Source organism: Perognathus longimembris, chromosome 11, assembly GCF_023159225.1.
Source record: "Perognathus longimembris pacificus isolate PPM17 chromosome 11, ASM2315922v1, whole genome shotgun sequence".
NCBI lineage: Eukaryota > Metazoa > Chordata > Mammalia > Rodentia > Heteromyidae > Perognathus > Perognathus longimembris.
Window position 1 is genome coordinate 17,179,421 of NC_063171.1, and position 22,947 is coordinate 17,202,367.

The 22,947-nt window shown below is 37.6% G+C and overlaps 1 protein-coding gene across 6 annotated transcripts in view; it reads right to left on the minus strand.

The window, feature by feature from the left end:
* Hmcn1 (hemicentin 1) overlaps positions 1-22,947 on the minus strand; it is a 429,493-nt gene that overhangs the window by 271,115 nt on the left and 135,431 nt on the right. For all 6 annotated transcript variants that reach the window (XR_007212651.1, XM_048358109.1, XM_048358110.1 and 3 more), the window contains exons 3-4: positions 22,198-22,356; positions 21,069-21,191 (exon numbers count right to left, since the gene is read on the minus strand). Coding sequence is in view for 5 of the 6 variants with exons in the window: in XM_048358109.1 (XP_048214066.1) it covers positions 21,069-21,191; positions 22,198-22,356 (282 nt within the window). In the remaining variant the exon portion in view is untranslated. The remainder of the gene's footprint in view (positions 1-21,068; positions 21,192-22,197; positions 22,357-22,947) is intronic.

Genomic DNA, 22,947 nt, shown 5'->3' on the forward strand with positions numbered 1-22,947 from the left:
ATACAGTCTCTTGAAACACATGATAAGTCAATGAGATATATTAGAAATCTCTTAAAAAGTTATCAAACTATCACTTTCACTTAAAACATCTACAATTATAGCAGAATCACTGATATTCAAATGTTTGATTTCTGATTTTATTTATCTACTTATTGACACTGGTGTTAACAACATACATGTAAAATATATGTAATAGTTATGTTAAATATATTTTAAAATAATATTATTAACCCAAAGCAGCATCAATAAAATATTACCTAATATAGCCACTAACCATCAAATTAAAGAACAGGTGTGGTGCTCACTCCCTAATCGCAGCTCAGAAGGCAGAGACTGAGAGAATTTTCAGTTCAAAGCCAGCTTTGGCAAAAAGTTTATGAGACTCCCTCTCAATCAATAAAGTTGCATTGTACATATTTGTTATTCTAACTCCATGGGAAGTGTAAATATAAGGATCAAGCCCTCAGCAACAAACTATAATACCCAATTAGAAAAATTACTAAAGCAAAATGGGCTAGAGACATAGCTCAACAGAGCACCTTGAATTCAAAACCTACTAGTATTATAAAAGTTAAAAGAATCAAACCAATAACTTTAGGAACTAGGTTTCCTCAAAAGCAAAGTGATTATACTTAAATGTGGACAGAAAGACAGAAACACCGAACTAGAGACTAGAAAATTACTCAAGTCAGGTTCTGGGGGTTTATGCCTGTAATTCTAGCTACTTGGGAGACTGAGATATGAAGATTGCAGTTGGAAACCAGCCTGGGCAGAAAAGTCCATGATACTCTTCTGCAATTAAACACCAGAAAACCAAACTATGGATCACAGTGGCAGAGTACTAGCCTTGAGCTACGAAAAGCTCAGAGACAACATCCACATCCTGAGTTCAAGCCCTACAACCAACAAAAGAAGGAAGTAACGGAGGGAGGGAGGGAGGGAGAGAGGGAGGGAGGGAGGGAGGGAGGGAGGGAGGGAGGGAGGGAGAGAGGGAGAGAGGGAGGGAGGGAGGGAGGGAGTGAGGGGAAAAATAAAAGAAAAAGTACTGAAAATAAGTAATACTAACGGCTTCAGTAATTATTTTCATGTGAATCCTACAGCTCTTTCTAAAATGCCTATATTCCATAATTGGTTTCTCCATCATTTATAAAGGAAAAATCCTAGTTTTGCTAGCATTTTCAATACAAAAAAAATTAAAATAAGTAATTACAACAATTAAAAACAATAACATTGGGCTGGGGATATGGCCTAGTGGCAAGAGTGCCTGCCTCATATACATGAGGCCCTGGGTTTGATTCCCCAGCACCACATATACAGAAAATGGCCAGAAGAGGCGCTGTGGCTCAAGTGGCAGAGTGCTAGCCTTGAGCAAAAAGAAACCAGGGACAGTGCTCAGGCCCTGAGTCCAAGCCCCAGGACTGGCAAAAAAAAAAAAAAAAAACAATAACATTCACCAGCATGGATTAAAAAAAAAAAAAGATGAAGCCAGGCATCAGTAGCACATATCCGTATTACTAGCTACTCAGGAGGTTGAGATCTGAGGATTTTTGTTCAAAGCTACCACAAGGAGGAAAGTCTGTAAGCTCCTTTTGTCCAATTACCTACCAAAAACCCAGAAGTGGAGCTGAGGCATACTAAGTAGAGCAACAGCCTTAGGTGAAAAGCTAAAGGACAGCATCCAGGATTTGCCCCAGTAGCAGCACAGAAATAAAATAAAATAAGAGAGAAACCCCAAATGTTGCCGTAGATGAGAAAGTGCAAGGATTCTTTTCTACTGCTAGTGTGGAAACTTATCTACTGCTCTGGAAATCTTAGGTGACAGCTGCTAGAGGTGAACAAAATATAGCCTATGCTCCAGTATTGCCATTCTTAGATCCTTAACCAAGAGAAGTCAGTGCTTATGCACAACAAGTGGCATGACATAGTAAGTTCAGAACAGCACTACTTCTATTAGATCAAAACTAGAACTCAAGCCAGGCATGGTGGCTCAAGCCTGTAATCTTAGTTATATGGGAGGTGGAGAACTGGAGTGGCTGTTGGAGGTCAACCCAGGCATAAAAGCTTGAGAAACTCCATCTCACCAATGTCTGTTGTTCCCACAAGGAACACAAGCAGGAGGATCAAGCCCATGTGTACTCAGACAAAATGTGAGACCCTACCTATTTTGCTTTGAAAATAAGACAAATAAGATACTAGAGGCATGGTTCAAGTGGTAGAAACCTGTGTTGCAAGTGCAAAGCCTTGAATTAAATCCCCAGTCCACCAAAAAAGAAATCCAGTTATTACACAAATCTACATCATCCACAGACTGAAGAGATGGATTGTATTATGTTCATAAAATGGAATGTTATACATCTGTAGGGGGTGGCTATACCTTTAAGACCTGGGGCTGCTTGGCTGCTAGCTACTCCCACCTCCTTCTGGGTCTGGAACCAGAAGGAGTAGTTCTGGACCAGCCCCGCCTCCCATCTCGGTCTTGAGTCTATGTCTGCCTCCAAGATGGCGCCACCCAGGGCCAAGAAGGCGGTTCTGTGGGAAGCGATGCTAGCCCGTGGGGGAGGTCCTAGGGCGCTGCTCTTTGATGAACATGTCACCAGCCTGTTGCTAGCTCCTGGTCAGTCCCTCTCCTTCCCTCATCATTACTGCTATAAGTCTGATTGCTTTTCCCTTGAATAAACAGAAAGTTCTTGAAGCTTCTCGAGGTGTCCATGCTTACCCAGCCTGCTAGGCGTATAGCCAGGGGGAAGGGCATTCTCACAGCCACACGCTGCCCAAGGCTACCCGTGACCCTCGCTCCTGCACTACTTCCTACTGGCCAGAGGATATGCATTGAGAGCCATAGGGGAACACATAAGGGGATGAAAGGCTTGGTCTCTCCACAAAGGAGAAGATTTAGCCCAGCATACATCCACAAGAGTGAATAACCTACATGATGTGCGTGAATCTCACAGAATAGTAGGTAAAAGAGTTAGACACTCAAATGTACCTGTAGTATGATTTCATTTATACAAAGGATAAAACTTGACAAACTAATTTATGGTTGTCAAAAGCCATAATGATATGCCTTGTGACCAAAAGGTGCCACGAAGGAAATTTCTGCAGCCTTGGTATTCCTGTATTTCTCAGTCAATGACTAGTTGCCAAAGATGTGTGATTTGGAAAACCATTTTAAGCTACACACTTATGATGTGTACTTTTCCTAAATGTATGGTATCTCAATTAAATGTTTAAAATAAAAGAAAGATAACAATCCAAATAATTTTCTAACCAGGCACACTCAGCAATTTATGAAAATGATTTTAACTGAAATAAATTGCACTTGTACCTAGCACTACAAAGTTTTCAAAAGTTCTAAAATGACCAAAGGGAAAAAATTCTATTGCAGTAAAATTTACAGTAACTCTGGGCAAAGCAACACAGTTATATCGTTAGGAAATACTGATAAACCATTTGAAATGATAACTTATTTAAATAACTAATATGTACATGTATATCTCTATATACATACATATATCTAAATGTATACATATTTGTGTATACATCCCTATATTTATGTATTTAAACTGACTTTTCAATGCTTGAGATCCATAAATTGTAAAATGTATCATTCTTTTATGCATTAGAAAGAGTACTTCTAATCATTCTGGGCCATTAAATTTAAGAGATTAAATTGTTCATGCTAATAGAACAACACTTAGAAAGGATGAGAAAAGTGTGTCAAAACACACAGAAGTAATGTAGATGTAACACACAAAAGTACTGCAGAGAGTGCAATGAGAAATGATTAACAGGAAGGAGTCATGTCTTTCATGAAACATAACACGGACCTGAGTGGTCAGGAGCTGTCCAGTGAGGTTACTCTCAGTCAAAGAGGCTGAGGAAGCAGAGGCAGCAATGTATCAACAGTGTGGAGAGGAGATACACAGGCTAATTAGGTGGGGTGAGTATTAGGAAATACCTAGGGACCCATGTGCATAGCAAGGTGAGGCTAGATCACAGAGGAATTGGAATTCCAACAAAAACACTTTGGACAATGTTCAGATGGCAGTAAAGATGAGTTTTCAGAATGAGGAAGTTTACCTTAATTGGTGCAGAGATACAGATTTGAAGTGATGGGTCTCAAGAGCCGACATTATTACAGTCATGCATGCATTGAGTGCACATTTGTCACAATACTTATTTTCCATACAAGCTATAAGCAAACGAAATTTGATGTAATAGAACCAAGTCTGAAGTAATAAACACAATTTTCTTTTTTTTTCAAATTTTTATTATCAAACTGATGTACAGAGAGGTTACAGTTTCATACCTTAGGCATTGGATACATTTCTTGTACAGTTTGTTACTTTGTCCCTCATACCCCCCTCCCTTCCCCCCCTTTTACCTCCCCCCCCAGGTGTTCAGTTCACTTACACCAAACAGTTTTACAAGTATTGCTTTTGTAATTTTTTCTCTTTTTTTACCCTGTGTCTCTCAAATTTGGTATTCCCTTTGAATTTCCTACTTCCAATACCAGTAAACACGGTTTCCAATATACTCAGATAAGATTACAAAGATAGTGTAGGTACAACCACAGGAATGTGATACAAGAACATCATCAATAATAGAGGCTACAGATACACATAGGACGTTGAAAGTAGTTACAACTGTGATATAACAATTGTTTCCATAACATGGAGTTCATTTCACTTAGCATCATCTTATGTGTTCATAAGGGTATAGCTATTGGGCCTTGTGATGCTCTGCTATGACTTGCCTAAACCTGTCCTAATTATTCCCAATAAGGGAGACCATAGAGCCCATGTTTCTTTGGGTCTGGCTCACTTCTCTTAGTATAACTTTTTCCAAGTCCTTCCATTTCCTTACAAATGGAACAATGTCATTCTTTCTGATAGAGGCATAAAATTCCATTGTGTATATGTACCACATTTTCCTGATCCATTCGTCTACGGAGGGGCATCTGGGTTGGTTCCAGATTCTCGCTATGACAAATTGTGCTGCGATGAACATTGTTGTGCTGGTGGCATTACTGTGATTTTGTTTGTAGTCTTTTGATAGATACCCAAAAGTGGGGCTGCTGGGTCAAAGGGGAGTTCTATATTTAGCCTTCTGAGGAATCTCCGTACTGCTTGCCAGAGTGGCTGAACCAGTTTACATTCCCACCAACAATGAAGTAGGGTTCCCTTTTGGCCACATCCCCTCCAACAATTGTTATTGTTAGTTTTCTTGATATATGACATTCTTACTGGGGTGAGATGGAATCTCAATGTTGTTTTGATTTGCATTTCTTTTATGGCCAGTGATGTAGAGCATTTTTTCATATGTCTCTTGGCCATTCTCATTTCCTCATCAGAGAAGTCTCTTTGTAAGTCTTTAGACCACTTGATGAGGGGGCTATTGGTTCTTTGCGGTTTTGTTTTGGAAGAAGGTAATTTTTTTAGTTCTGCATATATTTTAGATATGAGGCCTTTGTCTGTTGAATGTCTGGTAAAGATCTTCTCCCAGTCTGTGGGCTTTCTGTTTATGTAATAGAACCAAGTCTGAAGTAATAAACACAATTTTCTTTTTTTTTAAAAAAAAAAAGTATATGTTGGGCTGGGAATATGGCCTAGTGGCAAGAGTGCTTGCCTCATATACATGAAGCCCTGGGTTCGATTCCTCAGTACCACATATACAGAAAAGGACAGAAGAGGCACTGTGGCTCAAGTGGCAGAGTGCTAGCCTTGAACAAAAAGAAGCCAGGAACAGTGCTCAGGGCCTGAGTGCAAGTGCCAGGACTGGAAAAAAAAAAGTATATGTTTTATTTATTTAAGTTTGGAAATTTGAACATCTGTGCAAGTACTGGTATTGAACTCAGGGTGTCTCTCTCTCTCTCTCTCTCTCTCTCTCTCTCTCTCTCTCTCTCTCTCTCTCTCTCTCTCTCTCTCTCCCTCTGCCTTTATGCTTATAGCTATTTCTCCACTACTTGAGCCATGATTCTAGTCCAGCATTTTGCTGGTTAATGGACGATAGATTCTTGGGAACTTTTTTTGTTCAGGTTCACTATACATGGGAACCATTACAGGTCTGACCCACCAGTGCCCAGCTTGAACATATTTTTGATGTATAAGTATAATACATTTTGTATAAGATAAACATTCTCCATTAATTCTAGCTTTATCATTAACTTTTCAAAGGCAAAGTTCATAAACACCTTACTAGAGAATCTCTTTCTGTTGTACATTTAACTATTTAACCATGCTTGTTGGATTTTACTTTTATTTAGATCATGCCTAAAAGGCCACTGAGTAACTGAATGAATTTCTCCCTCTCCCCCTCTTACTGTCTTGTTCTGCTGCTTTCTTCTATATCTTACATATATATGTAGTCTTTTCTGTTTTGGTACTGGGGATCAAACCCAGGACATTGCACTTGCTACGCACTTTGCACTGAGCTACATCCCAACTATATCTTATATATTTTATAACCATAAATGTTTGTAATTTTTATCTTGATATTAAAGACTGAAGTATTTGGTCCAAGAAAAGTGTCCAAAGTCTATATGTCTCCATCTTTGAGTTATTCAAATGATAATAATCCTTAGGCAGAATCCCACAAATAAACATTTAGGTATTTTTGTTTGTTGATTTATTGCCAGTCCTGACTTGAACTCAGGGCCTGAGCACTGTCCCTGGCTTCCTTTTTCTCAAGGCTAGCACTCTACAACTTGAGCCACAGCACCACTTCTGGCTTTTCTTTTTTTATGTGGTGCTGAGGAATTGAACCCAAGGCTTCATGTATACGAGGCGAGCTCTTTACCACTAGGCCATATTCCCAGCCCCTTAGGTTTTTTTTTTTAATTCAGAAAGGTGGATTTGCTACAGATGAATCGTTGTAGAATGAATATAACACTGCAGAAAGACAATGTTAAAAATTGGTATTCATAGAATCATTCTCTCTAAGGGAACTATTATTGGCATAGGAAAACAGGCAAGTGGAATTTATTTGTCTTAGGAAATATTACAAGTAGCAGGATAGAGGACTGGCTCCTATCTCTATTTTTACTCAGAGTAAATTAAAGAGAGTAATAATGTACCTGGCATTGAGCAATAGAATTAATCTCTCATCCCAAATCTTCTAGTCCACACATTGTGTTTGTAAGTCTGAAGAGTAGAATAATAGGTAGTAAGCTTGTTTATGCCTGAGAGCTATAATTTAGAGGACAGTCATTATAGTGGCATTGAGTGCAATCATGGCAGTGAATTAGCAAAAAAGAAAGACTGAGAAATTAGTCACTCCATTAAATAATTTTTAACAAAGAAAGACTCATTATTTACCTATTTGACAATTCTGAAAATGGAATGGCATTACCTGGTTCTCAACTTCACTTACATCTATAGTTGTTATTGTAAATATTAGATTAATAATTTTCATAAGCACTCTACCACTAGAGTCACACCTCAGCCCTTTTGTTTGTATTTTGGTTTTGAGACTGACAGGTCCACCCTTGAATTGTTGATCTTTTTGCCTCAAACTTTGGAGTAACTGATATGACAAGGATACATTGCCAAACCCTGCCCTAATTATGATTTTATGACTATTGTTTAAGGGAGCAGACTATTTTTGTTATTATTTTCATCAACTTTTTCATGAAATACCTAAGTGGTGCATCTTCATATTACAGAATAATGAATGAGTTTGTTCTAATATACCAAATTCTTAATGGTTACTAAAACCATTTTCCCTCTAGATTTCCTCAAATGTTTCCAAGAAACCAGGACTAGTACAAAACACAAAATAAAAGCTTATGCATGGATGACAGTTTTTGATTACTAGCTTTAGAAACCTAGAGATAAATATATCAATACTTTCAAGCTTCTTTAAAAACAAAAACAGGGCTGGGGATATGGCCTAGTGGCAAGAGTGCCTGCCTCGGATACACGAGGCCCTGGGTTCGATTCCCCAGCACCACATATACAGAAAACGGCCAGAAGCGGCGCTGTGGCTCAAGTGGCAGAGTGCTAGCCTTGAGCGGGAAGAAGCCAGGGACAGTGCTCAGGCCCTGAGTCCAAAGCCCAGGACTGGCCAAAAAAAAAAAAACAAACAAACAGGAAGGACACTAATTAAATCCATTCTACACAAAACCAACACATAAAACAAGTAAAAGCAGTACTTTCCAATAGAAGCTAGAATAAAGCCGACCTTCAGAGACTCAAGACTGGTGCCAAACTCCAGAAGCCACTTAGCTGTGTAATCAAAGAGCAGCTTCATACGCATAAAAGAGCTAAGTTGTTTCCTTAATATTGGCACAAGAACAGTGCATTAATTTTCTCATTATTTCATCAGGTAGGGAACAATTGGCTAAAATGCTTCATTACAGTTCCCTTCACATTGCTTCATTCCACAGCTGCATAAACCAAGGTATTTGTGGGGGTCTCTCTCGGTCAGCACAGCCAGCCAAGGGAGCCTATTGGCCCATAAAAAGAAAGTAACACTTATATACCAATCTCCTAAAACAAAAAAGAAATGTCAACTTCTCTGGAAAAGTTATTGAGTCTGGAAAATCTTCAAGTGTGAAATGAAGGTTGTTCCATCCAAGTGCTTGTCTTTTTTTACAGCTATTTAAGCTAAAGGATTAAAAAAGAATTAAGTTCACTTATAGATTCTGAATGTTAACTTCCAGGCCTTTCTGAAAGAGGATTTATAAAGATTGAGCAAAATAAGAAAATACTGAAAAGTGTCTTACATAAATATTTTTGAAGATGAAAAAAAAAAGCCAAAATACGTTTTGGTGGCAGAACACAAATTGTATTTTATTTTTAATTTTGTAAAAATCTGGCTACTTCAATAAAACTTCTATGGAAACACTATCTGAAACTGAACTTGTTCAGTTTAATTCTGCAAACTGGATTCATAAGCAATATTTGTCTAAAGTAAAGTATTCAGTACTATGCCTAGTTCCACATTTCCAATTTAAAAAATGGAGGAAATTGTAAAAAGAAATCAAAGTAAAAATCCAGAAAGCCAGAATCAGGATAACTATTTTTGTAACATTTCTCCTACTATAAAATATTCAAAATTCAAGCATTGATTTCCTAAAGAAGGAAGTAGATTAAAATAAACTAACTGACCATTTTGTGTGCCTTTCCCTAGTCATGATTTTTCTCACTTAACTGTTCAGTGTAAGAGGATACTTTTTATTTCATATAAAGAGAGAAAAGTATCATTTGATCCACTGACTTCATGTTAACATAACAGGTGGTGCCTTATAATAAGGTAGCTATTATTACTTTTAAAAAAATCCTCTTTTCCAAGTATTCATTGCCTCATATAAAGGAACTCTGTAGCAAATGGATAACAGCTCTGTGATCTCTCTCTACATATCTACATTCCTTCTTCCCTTTTTGATTATAGCAGGGGTTTGCCTTTGCTAAGTAGACACTGTACTATTGAGCCATCTCCCTCAACCCTTTTGTGTTCTTACTTATATTTTGGATAAGGTCTCACACTTTTGCCTGGGACTAGATTTAGATCTCACTCCTACTATTTCTGGCTTCAGCATATCTAAGATAACAGGTGCACACCACCATGCCTGGTTTATTGGTTGGGCTAGGATTTCACTATTCCCAGGGTGGTCTCAAATTGAAATCCTAATGTTTCATCTCCTGATTTTCTGCAAATATAGGCATGAGTCACCAGACCAGGCCTGCATATTCATCTTTCTAAAACATAAGTTGTTCATGTTGATTGTGCCGGTACAAAAATAAAGTTCCCCAAGTACAGAGTCACTGGCAGGAACAGTCAGTCTTACAAACTGATTCAATGTGTATCAAAGAAGACAGTGTTAGCTGATGAACAGAATTATGTAATCAAGAGTCCAGATGGGCCTGCAAGATTCCACTAGCCGTCAAAGAATATTCTAGCCAGGTGGTGATGGGTCACTCCTGTAATCCTAGCTACTGAGGAGGCTGAGATATGAGGATCTCAGTTCCAAAAAGTTCCAAGCCAGCTCAGGCAGGAAAGTCCTTGAGATTCTGTTTATCTCCAATTGACCATAAAAACAAAAAAGTAAAATCAGTTATTGTTAAGCAACAGTGCCCAGGCTCTGAGTTTAAGCCCCAACACCATTCAAATAAATCCACATACTTTTCAGAAAGGAACATGAATAGCTCTGGACAGGATTCTAGGTCATGCTGGGGCTTAGACCGAGCATTCCAGCCTACATCGTATCTACTATGCTTGTAATACAAGGCTTCCCTGTGCACAATAAAACTAATCAGTGAGACAAGCCTTTCTCCCTCAATTTCCCATGGTTACTACAACTTACAAAAAGTATTAGGCCATAAAATTGTATTCAGATTTTCCTAATGCAACTAGTAACTTTACTGACTTATTTCCTTTCTTCAGTCACTCATTCAATAGAAGTTATGCATCTACAAATCAACCATATGTTTGGCAATGTGGTAGGAAGAAGAAACATTAGAGTAGGTTTTGCTAGTGTGGAATTTACAGCCAGAACAGCAGGTGCATTGTCATTATAACAAAACAAGGTATAGAAAGAGAGAAAGCCAAGAGCTAGATACCTACCCCAATATGAGGAATCAGCCCAGAAAGTGACCTCTAACCTGAGATTGGAGATGACTAGAAGCTACACAGGTACATGAAGGTGAGTGGCAGGTGGCTTCCGACCACTTCAGGAATGGCAAAATTTTCAGGATGCCTAAGCAGAGTATCTGCTGTTCTGAGACATTTTGAACCTATTTCCTTGGAGTGTGGAAGGTGGGCTGGTAGTTATTATTTTCTTTAGTGCAAATGACTTTATGTGGTTTGTTTTGTTTTGTTTTGTTTTGCCAGACCTGGGCCTTGAACTCAGGGCCTGAGCACTGTCTCTGGCTTCTTCTTGCTCAAGGCTAGCACTCGGCCACTTGAGCCACCACGCCACTTCTGGCCATTTTCTATATATGTGGTGCTGAGGAATCAAACCCAGGGCTTCATGTGTATGAGGCAAGCACTCTTGCCACTAGGCTATATTCTCAGCTCAACGTTATGTTTTTGATTCTTATTTTGTTATTTATAAGGTTTGAACTCAAAGGCCTAACCTTGCTAGACAGGTGTTCTACACAGTCAGACATCCTGCCCTTTTCTATACTGGTGATTTTTTTGGATAAGTCTCATTTCCTGCTAGAGCACATGCCTGAAACACAATCTACGTATTTAGAATTTCGTCTAGCTGGGATGATATGTGACCTACCACAGTCAGCTTTTTCCACTGAAAAGAAATCTCATTAATTTTTGTTTTTGTTTTTGGACAGGCACATACCTATGTCCAGCTAGTGTTGAGACAGTCTCATGTGTATGCCAAGGCTGGCCTCAAACCACAATCCTCCTGATTTTAGCCTCCACTTTCATGAGTGAATCCCAACATTTGACTATCCATAAATTCTGTAACCTAGTTTTTAGAAAACACCTCTTTTCCTCAAGGATTTGAAGCTACATTAAGTTGAGAGAATTATGAAAGGAACTATTTTCTTTCTACTTTAAGGTAATGTTTATCAACTGTGTTTGATGAAACTTTTTCTTTCCTGAAAATTGTAATTCTATACTGAAGATCCTGGATAAGTAGTGAAGAAAAGAAAATTAAAAGATTATAAAATCTCAATTATATCTAAACACTAACAAAAGCAAATAACCTTGGGGCAAATTATTCACTTATCTCCATTAAGGGAAAAAACATTAGCATGTTTCCTCCACAATTGCATCAATATAGAGACAGTCCTCACTTCTTGTTCGGGAGAAAAACATGTTGTAATTAGATTTCTTAATTTTCCCCTTTCTTGCAATAGAAACAAAAAAAAGTATCCTTTCTTATCCTAAAATATAAATCTCCTGGTGGGAAGGTCCTGGTACTTAGAAGTCTTTTGATAATGCCAGAATTCAAAATACTTCTTCCCCAAAATTTGAGCTGGGTCATTTATAAAATATCTTTAATAGTGGGCTGGGGATATGGCCTAGTGGCAAGAGTGTTTGCCTCGTATACTTGAAGCCCTGGGTTCAATTCCCCAGCACCACATATACAGAAAATGGCCAGAAGTGGTGCTGTGACTCAAGTGGCAGAGTGCTAGCCTTGAGCAAAAAGAAGCCAGGGACAGTGCTCAGGCCCTGAGTCCAAGCCCCAGGACTGGCAAAAAAATATATATATATATCTTTAATAGATCTTACAAAGAAAAAAATAATTCTTCCCTCATTGGAAATAATTAGTACATGTCTAGGATAGTCCTAGCAGAAGATTACAATAGCTCAATAGCTATGTCCAGATGAACACAAAAGATAATGCTAATTGAAATGAACTCCAAGTTATGGAAACAAGTGGTTTATCATTGTTGTTGTTATTTTCAACATGCCATGTGAAATTATACCCTTTTTCTTTTGTCTTTCCTTTCTGTGGTTTTACTCTTGATATCACTGTAACTGATTTTAGTACCTCGGATATGTGTATTGGAACTAGGGAAGGGAAAGGGAATATCAAAACAGAAAGGGATAAAAAGACAAACCAGTGCAATAGCAATACTTACAAAACTATATGGTGTAAACCAACTGTACAACTCATGCAGGAGGGTGTAATTGGAAGGGGGGAAGGTAAAATGAGAGAGGAAGTAACAAGTTGGATAAGAAATGTACTCACTGCCTTACATATACCGCTCTGTACATCACTTTGACAATAAAGATATGGAAAAGAAGAAAAATAAATAAATGTACTCACTGTCTTACATATGAAACTGTAACCCCTCTGTACATCACATTAACAATAAAGAAATGAAAAAAATAATTATTGCTTTATATGCCTTTATAAGTTCTTGAAAAGTGAAATACAACTGTTTCCTTAATGGTTTGATATTTTCAAAATGAAAACATAGTATTCTTAAAAGAACAGGCACATAATCACTTAAGTGACAGGTGTCTTATTTATCAATTCCTAAAAGATCATATACACTCATACATGACTATGTATGTATATATAATCACACTTATGTATACTTACATACATATATCATATATGTGTCATATATGATATACATCATATATATTCATATAATATCATGTAAATATACAACATATGCATGTCATATATATATATATGACAGAGAGATGCTTAGTACTCTGTCATAGAAATGTGTTTCTCTAACAAAAAAAATGCTCTAGAGAAATCCTTTAAAATTCTACATATAAACTATGAAAGGTAATATCCAAATGGCTGAATGTGTGTGGAATTTATCCCACAACACTACTGATACTGCTAATTCCCAGCATGTTAACCAAATTAGTGGGCTGTGATTTCAGAGGCTAACTAGTTGTTTCAGTTTTAAATATCAAGCATTTAGACATGTCTCTCCATTCAAATTCTGCTTTATCTGTCACAACTCCAGTAAAAATGAACACTAAGTTCTTTAAATGGGGAAAAGGGCTAATCTCTTTTAAAACAGTACAATATGAATTTTCCAAAGATTGAAGGCTGATATACTAAGTTTTTGGTAGCTTAACTCTCGTACCCACAGGCATCTCTTCAAGGGACAGCTGACATCTGTCTCCTAGTTGATCTGCACATTTCCTCTTAGCTTCTAATCAACATAGCATTAGCTCAATAAACAGGTTTATTTTTTGCTTGTTCAAGTCCTGTTAAAAGTATGCACCTCTCTACATCACTGGCCATAAAGGAAATGCAAATCAAAACAACACTGAGATTCCATCTCACCCTAGTAAGAATGTCATATATCAAGAAAACTAACAATAACAGTTGTTGGAGGGGATGTGGCCAAAAGGGAACCCTACTTCATTGTTGGTGGGAATGTAAACTGGTTCAGCCACTCTGGCAAGCAGTATGGAGATTCCTCAGAAGGCTAAATGTAGAACTCCCCTATGACCCAACAACCCCACTTTTGGGTATTTATCCAAAAACTACCAACAAAATCAAAGTAAAGCCACCAGCACAACAATGTTCATTGCAGCGCAATTTGTCATAGCGAGAATCTGGAACCAACCCAGGAAAATGTGGTACAGATACACAATGGAATTTTATGCCTCTATCAGAAAGAATGACATTGCCTCATTTGAAAGGAAATGGAAGGACTTGGAAAAAATTATACTAAGTGAAGTGAGCCAGACCCAAAGAAACATGGACTCTATGGTCTCCCTTATTGGGACTAATTAGCACAGGTTTAGGCAAGTCACAACAGAGGATCACAAGAGCCCAATCGCTATACCCTTATGATCCCATAAGATGATGCTAAGTGAAATGAAATCCATTTTATGAAAATGATTGTTATATCAGAGTTGAAACTACTTTCAACATCCCATGTGTATCTGTAGTTTCTACTATTGATGATGTTCGTGTATCACCTTCTTGTGATTGTATCTACACTGTCTCTGTAATCTTATCTGAGTGTATGGGAAACAGTGTGTACTGGTATTAGAATTAGGAAATTCAAAGGGAATACCAAAATTGAGAGACAAAGGGTAAAATACGAGAAACAAAAACAAAAGCAATACTTGCAAAACTGTTTGGTGTAAGTGAACTGAACACCTCAGGGGGGGACAGGGGGAGGGGGGAGGGGGTATGAGGGACAAGGTAACAAACAGTACAAGAAATGTATCCAATGCCTAACGTGTGAAAATGTAACCTCTCTGTCCATCAGTTTTATAATAAAAACTTAAAAAAAATAATACTAAATAAAAAAAAAGAAAACAGCTTACAATCAAATCTCTCCAAAAGCTCTGATTTTTGTTCAATATCAGGGCTTGGAAAACTACAATCTATAAGCCAAATCTTGTGTGCTGTCTGTTTTGACAAATAAAGTTTTATGCACCAAAAAAAAAAAAGTATGCACCTGACTAAAGTTTATCTTTAAAGATGTGTCTTGTTCTTTCTAAAAATTATTCATTCTGAAACGTATTTACAAGCTTTTCTTTCCTTCAAGACAGCCCTTTCTGTGGTTGGAGTTCCCCACCCCAGGGGAATTTTAAGCAATTAATTAAATCACTTTCATTTTAATGTTTTGCCTAAAGAAATGCAAACATAAAGAACATCTGGCTTCATTTAACCATATTTGTGACCAATAAAGCACCCCAGGTACCTGGGAATTAACAGGTAACCTGGACCTCAACACTATCATTCCCAGCAGACATTCCCTAGAATAACATGTCAATCTTAGCAGTGTCATGGGAAGGAAAGCATCTCACTGGAACAAAGACCCACATTCCTCTGCTGATAGGGTTGTGGATATGAAGATGTCCATATTATTTTAATGTACATGCTCTGAGCTATCTGCTTGGCTTTTGATATTCAATGAGGAGAATTCAAAGAAGAGCTCCTGGAAATATTTCCACATCCTTTCCACACATTTCCTGTCACTTTCTAGAATGTTATAATTGTCTCTGACACATTTTCAAATTTCACAGGAAACACCTGTTTCTACTTACTTTCAAGGTCAGTAGTAAGGTTATGTTTTTTAACTACAGTCTGCAGTGAGACTTGAGATAGGGGAGACTGAAACAGCAGATACGTCACTTCATATTACTAATTGTTCAAGACTCTGAGCAGTTCTCAGCACTTAGCTCATATGCAGAGAGATTTTCATCTGAATTCTAATCAAAAGTGGCCATTCGCCAAAATAGCAGGAAGTGGCTGTGCCAATCTCATACTGCAGCAATGTTTTTGCTTTTTATGATATCAATGCTGAGCCCAGGAAAACTAACTGTAAAACTAGCAAGAGAACTATGAGGCTTTCATTTTGCCAGTTTTCTGGATATTTCACAGATTGTCACTTCATTTTTCCCTGAGTGTTAGTTACTTTCCCTGAAATAACTAGGACGTTCTAGTTCCTCTTTCCCACTAGAAATTCCCCAGTGGAAAAACAAAAATAAAGATGTTTCCTTTATCTGAGAATCTCTCCACTCCTGTTACCAACAGAAGAGTGATACTGTCCTCCTCCAGGGAAGCCCTCTACTCTCCCTCTCTCCCCACCAGATTGGTCAACTCTCAGTTCCAGGGTGTTTCTCAGGTCCCAAAGCACCTTGTTCCTCCTTCAGGCAGGGCATCCAGAGCCTCCAACCCAGTCCTCTTTCTCTCAGCAGCTGCAACTGCGTATGCTGACTCCAATGTGACCTTGCAGAGAAAAGACTACCTACCCACAAGACTCCCTCAAAAGATTACTGTGGGGATTCAAGAAATAATTCTCAGCATCATGCACGGAGCATAATAAACACTCTAAGAGGGTTATGTTATCATTAACAGTAGTAGTAATATTGATGTTGTTTTTCATTCCCTAGGTAGTCAGTAGAATTCTTTAATGATTTTATTAGGCTGTTATATATTCATCTCAGAGAGTATTAACACCCATGGGGCCTTTTGAGCTTCTTTGCCACAGACCCTCTGTGTGTCTGGGATATTCCTTTCTTCCCTTTCATTTTCTCCCTGGTTTACTCAACAGGCTTTTGGCTGGCTTTCTTCCTTGTAAGTCTCCTTTTGTGAAACCCCTTGGAACTCTTTTCTCCTTCCGTTTCAAAAACTTGTGTCCCACGAGTAATTGGAAAGTCGAGGAGAGAGACCTTCTCTTTTCTAGGGATTATCTTTACCCCAAGCTGTTGTCCTCCAGTGATAAAACAAACCCACCCAGGTCTTCCTAAATCCCAAGAGCTTCCAATTAAAGCATGCCACCTTTGGCCATCTAATCACAGAGGCACATGAAGATTTGAGAGAGAGAGAGAGAGAGAGAGAGAGAGAGAGAGAGAGAGAGAGAGAGAGATTGTTTCTTGCCTCAAGAAACATTTTACAGAGACGGAGCACAGAGTATTTTGACTGTAATATAAAAATAATAGTAATCAGTATCTATGGCCTAAGACCCAACAACCTTGTAAGGTAAATATAATCATTCTACTGCTTACAGATAAAGAAGCTGAGACAAAGAAACATATGTAATTGATTTACAGTCAGTATGACTATGAGCCTGAAATGATAACTGTTAGACAGTTGTGTTTTGCTGGGTTTTTTTTTTAGTGAAAATTATTTTGATTGTCTACCCTTTTGGTAGTTCTATGCAGTGGGATGTTGATTTTTATGGACTGACTCTGGTATTAAGGCTTCCAGTTAGACTGGGGAAAACTGAAAGCACCTGGGACATAGGAAGACCTCTACTGATCCAAGACAGTATTTTTGATGGTTCCTCAGCCTGGGCCACACTGAGGACTAGTGTGAATGCCCTCCTCCTCCACTTCAAACTTAGAAGCAATGTAAGTTTCTGTATTCCTGATGTTTCACCATTTCTTTTTGGCTGCTCATAGCTTTTCTCAAACAATGAAAAATCATCATTCATTAAAGACCATTTTGTCCCTTTGAGTGAGTCATTTCTTTTATGCTAGGATGATTATTGATATTAAGCCTCTTGAAGAGGTTGGAAATGTTAATAATTACTGGAATAGGACCAATCCACCATGTTGAGATGTTGAAAGAGAAATTATTTAGGGAATAAAGGAGTGTTGCAGGACATGAGTTGAGTGGGGGAGGTGGAAAAGGGATAAGGAAGTGAATCATCTCACAGTATATATTTTCCTATTTTACCTTCTTTCACACAGGATATTTCTGAGTGCCAGAAGACAATTACTCATCCCGTAAATAAATGGAGAAGTGGTCTTTGTTGTTGGTCTGATCCTCAGCCAGAAAATTTCTTCACTTTGGTTTTGCTTTTATGTTAAACAAAGATGAAAGATGCCTAGATCTCAATCATTCAATCACTCTAGTTCATTGTTTAAAAAAATAACAAAAAGTAATATCACTTTTAAGTTTCCTAAAGTGATTTGATACAAAATACACTTTACTAAGTTAGGAAGTAGATGAGGTAGGTGAAGAGATCAAAACAGTAATCCTCTACAGATTTTGTAGAAAGAGTACATTAAAAAAAAATCCTGAATTAAGAGTGTATACACACAACACACACACACACTTGAATTAATTGTAAGGTGTGTGGGTCTTCCCTGAAATTCTTGTGATTATATGTATATGTGTCAGCGGATTATCTATTTTGCTTACAATTTGTAAGGTTTGTATAATAAAAGAATTCATAACAATGATAAAAGTAAAATGACTGAATCGCCTATCAAAAAATTTTCTAGCACAGTTTTTAATAGTCACAATGCTTCTTGTTAACAAAAATTCCCATATTGGTGGCTTGCTTTGAGGAACATGTTGATTTACAGTTTCAGCAAGCTTCCGCAGTATCTTTTCTTATAGAAAAATGCAAACTCTTCTTGAATTTTTCGATTCAGATTTAGGACCCAGCAAAAATTCATCATGCAGTTTTGAACAAACATAGTAGCTCAATCCTGCTACTTAAAAAGCAAAGCAGCAACACTTCCCTCCTTGTACCAGACCTGCTATAGAACATGAGCTATGCATTATCTCATTTAATTCAGGTCACCTTCTAAAATAGAGATTCCATCATCTCTGTTTCACAAACAGGAAACTAAGGCTTGCAAAGCCCACTTCATAAATGTGAGTGTGTGTGTATGTGTGTGTGTGTGTGAGAGAGAGAGTGAGAGAGAGAGAGCTTGTGTGTATATGCATATATAATATGGCACTAAAAAGAAAAATGAAAGATCTATATTTTGTTGTAAAAAATAACTATAGAAATTAATCATAATTAAGGATGTTAATTTGAATATTGATGCTATTATTGGTGATAATTATTCATATAATGATATGTAATCATCATTACTGACAGTACTAGGGACTATTTTATTATTAGCACCTAATAATAATTGTTATTATGCATCTAACCATAGAGGCTCAGCATTAAGATGGGTAAAGACTGTTGATTTACCCCAGACTAGATTCTCCTAATTCTTCCTTCTCCTTTGTAATTGTTTTATTCTTAAACTTACAAGCTGCCAGGCTCATATCACATATTCACATACATGCACAGAAATGTGTGAATAAAGAGAATTTCTCTAAGAAACTCCTGACTACATGGTCCTCAAGCCTCCCTGGCAGAAAGGAAATGAGTCATACCTTGTTACATTTCTGGCTAGGGGTTTCCAGTTGCTGATTGGCAGATAAATCAAGACACAGTCTGTTGGCATCCAACTCAATTTTTTTAAATAGGATTTTGTTCTACTCCTAATCTGCCAAAGTTATATTTAAAATCCAAGACATATTCACCATCTAGGAAAAAAACACTGAACAAGCCAGTGCGTTTAATAATATCTGTCAAATTTCCTGCAGTTTACAGAAACATTTTGCTAATTAGAGGATCTTGTCATTCTGGCAGCTTTTGCAATTTTCAGAATTTTGAAAAATTAGTAAGATTATAAAATTGCAAATTATATGACTTATCTAATAAAATATGTACCTCTTGGAGGCTTATTTTCCTCTAAGACAGTAATTTCAAGTTTTTGTCAGAGAATTTCCCTTGGGTATGGGTATATAAATGAAGTCAAAGTCACAGGACATATATATGCTTTTTTTCTTGCTCTAGGACCAACTAATTTTAAAAAGTCATTCTTTTGGTTTTTCTCATGACCTCAACCAACTTTCTTTCAGGACCTCTATGCTGTGTCTGACTGCTCACCAACAGGTCTGTGAGCTTGTGCTTTCAGAAGCCTTTAGTGCTGGCAATGAGTCTGCTCATCTCGTCTCTTATCCAGTGCCTTCTGGGAACCATACTATAGATCTGCTGGACACGATAACCTCGCTGGTACCCAAACCCCTTCCAACCAAAACCTTATCAAATCCCAATCAGGAGAAGAACTCACTAATGCAGGAGAAAACGATGCCATGTCTCACCTATACCCCACCTGATGCTGGTAACACTGGCTGAACAGATTTGGGGGTGAAAAACAACTACAGGCACCAGCCTTTCCTTTTATTAGGTTCCTAAAACTCTTGTCCGAAAGGCTTCTAAATTATCAATTAAAATTTTATGCAAATTAAGTGCTAAAGGCTTTGTAAGACCTTACCCAGACATTGACCAGTCACTAAAGTTGGCACAGTAACCCTTCAGGTATATATAACCTTCCAGGTATATATATATACACACATATGTGTGTGTGCATGTGTGTACATGTATATTATATATATCCATGTGTGTGTTCTAATGAATATATATACTATGTGTGACTCTCGCTCTACATATATACCTATATAGTCTAAATATGGACTATATATACACACAATATACTACATATATATCTACAACAGTCTTATATAAAGTATATATACATATATACAGTAAAAATACTTTGAGAAACAATTCACTCTAGAAATGTTAAATGTTCTTTTATTTCCACTATGATATAATAAGAATTCTTTAGTTATAGGACAACTACTGTACCATGTCAGTCACGATACAAAGCAATCTGTCATGAAAATGAACAGACCTTGTGTAGGTACAGCAATGAAATGTAAATAAGCTAATTGGAAATCTTTGTCTTGTATGTTCCTAGAAATCTAAGTAGTAACCAATAAATTAATAAATTAAGTATGAAGCAAATAAAATAAATATTAAGCAATCAAATGTTATTACCATGAGTGAGGTCAAAGGAGGACAATATAAAGGAGAAAGAAGAAATCATGCCAATTACACCTATACCAAAGACTTATTTTAGGGAATACCAAGATTTCCAACAATATAGATTTTGTTATAAAATATTTCAGTAAGTCTACACTACTTAAATAGTTGGTATTTTCTTTTACTATAAGCTTAGAGGGAGGGCCTCATTCAAATTTTGTTCACATTCTACCTCAATAACCAGTTAAGTCTCATTTTACTAGTTATTCAAAAGTCATTCATCAGTAATACAAAAAGACTTTACAAAACCACAAGGACAATAAAGGATGTTTTCATACTAGTCAATTTTATAACAATACAATCTAGAAATACATGTCAGCTAAATCTGTTTCTCCACCTTACTTCAGTGCTATCATCATCCTGTTAATGTCCCAGGAGTAAAAGCTATTTGCCAAAATTGCTTTTCAAATCAAACCTATCACCACTGGGTAGCCTGACATTGGCAAGAAAGGAGACCCACTCTCTTAAACTCACCTCGTTCACTTGCTTTTTGTCCAAATGGAATACTTGACCAGAACTTGTAGAAGCAATTTCTTCATAGACTTTATATCCAATATGGTCCCTGTCATCACAGTCTCCAGTAAGCACAAACACAACCTGTGATTTTTATAAGAAGAGACAGTTCAGTGGTTTCCAGAAATCAACATAATTACCGGGCATCTCTTAACATATTAGTAGGCAAGCAGAATCCATATGAACACATATATCTTAACCTTGTACTCTGTTTAATAGTGAGTCCAGAAGGGACATGCTTGCATGTCAGACATATGAGCCATGATGGTGTTAGACTACCCCATCGCCTCCACTCCTCACCTCTCTGAGTATCTACATACTTTGCCGAATAATTTTGTAGTTCTCTTCACTAAGCATTAGAGCTCATTTTGTCATCCTTCAATCTAAGCTTAGGCATACAATCTGCTTGGCCAAAGTCATGAGGCAAAGACAAAATTCTACAAATTCAATGCTTCATTCCAAAAGGCATTGTGCATTTCCATTTTCTCTCTACTGCTTCTTCTAAGGCTGTGAATGTCATGACTAAGCTAGCTACTCCTATCAGACACTAAGAAACCAACGGGGCAAAGCCAATATGCCCAGAGTCCTACTTAGATAAGCCAAACTCCAAACATACCCAGATTACAATGATGCACAACTAGTTTAAATTAACATCACTTCTAACTGTAAGAAATAATGAACTGTAAGAAACAAGAAATACTTATTGGCTTATATCACTTAATATTAGGACCATTCATTATGCAGCAAAAGCTAACTGATATAATGAATAACTGGCTCAGGCAGGACCCCACATGGGAGATAATAATGGAAATATAAGACTTTTTCATTAGGTTTAGGGTTTTGTCAGTTACAAAAATAAGATGGCAATGAGCATCTTAATAATCCCCAATCATTTCTTCTCAGTATTACACAAGGTAGTCTATTATCTATAAACATTACGTATACACTTACTACAATGAAATTAGATGATACGTACATGCTGATGTAAATAAGTGAATAGTTTCTGTTATGTACCACCTATGGAGTAGTCAGAGAACAGGCAATGCCATGCTAAACTCAGAAGGAAAGTTCTGGAGTACACTCTACTCACCTGAGACTGTTTCTGTTGGATAAGCTGCAGCACCTCATGGGTGAGCCGGTAGTCCTTGGACCGTGCGTCCGTAAAAACATAGATGAATGAACCAGGAAGAGAAATCTCCAAGGCTATTTTTATAGCTCCAATACTCATCTCTGGACAATCACCACCACCCTGTTGAGAAAATAAAATGCAATCACTTACTTCATCAGCAAATGAAGGAGAAGAAGGAAGAGTAGGAGAAAGACGAGGAGCTTTCGAATATTTCAAATAAAGCAAGTTGTTTTGAGTTTTCAAACAAACAAATTCTTTTCAGGTTTACATCAGTTTGCCATGGGAGGAATCACTTTGGTCAGGAGGCCATGGGGATGCTATAAAGTGATATGAGGTGGGCAAGGGTGGTTCACAACTATAATCCTAGTTGCTCAAGAAGTTGAGATCTGGGGCTGGGGATATAGCCTAGTGGCAAGAGTGCCTGCCTCGGATACACAAGGCCCTAGGTTCGATTCCCCAGCACCACATATACAGAAAACGGCCAGAAGCGGCGCTGTGGCTCAAGTGGCAGAGTGCTAGCCTTGAGCGGGAAGAAGCCAGGGACAGTGCTCAGGCCCTGAGTCCAAGGCCCAGGACTGGCCAAAAAAAAAGAAGTTGAGATCTGAAGATCAAGGTATTAGGTTCAATCTGAGACTATTTTCTCCAAATAAGCAGCAAAAAGATCAAAGTAGAAGTGTGTAGCTGAAGTGGGATTAGCTTTGAGCAAAATCC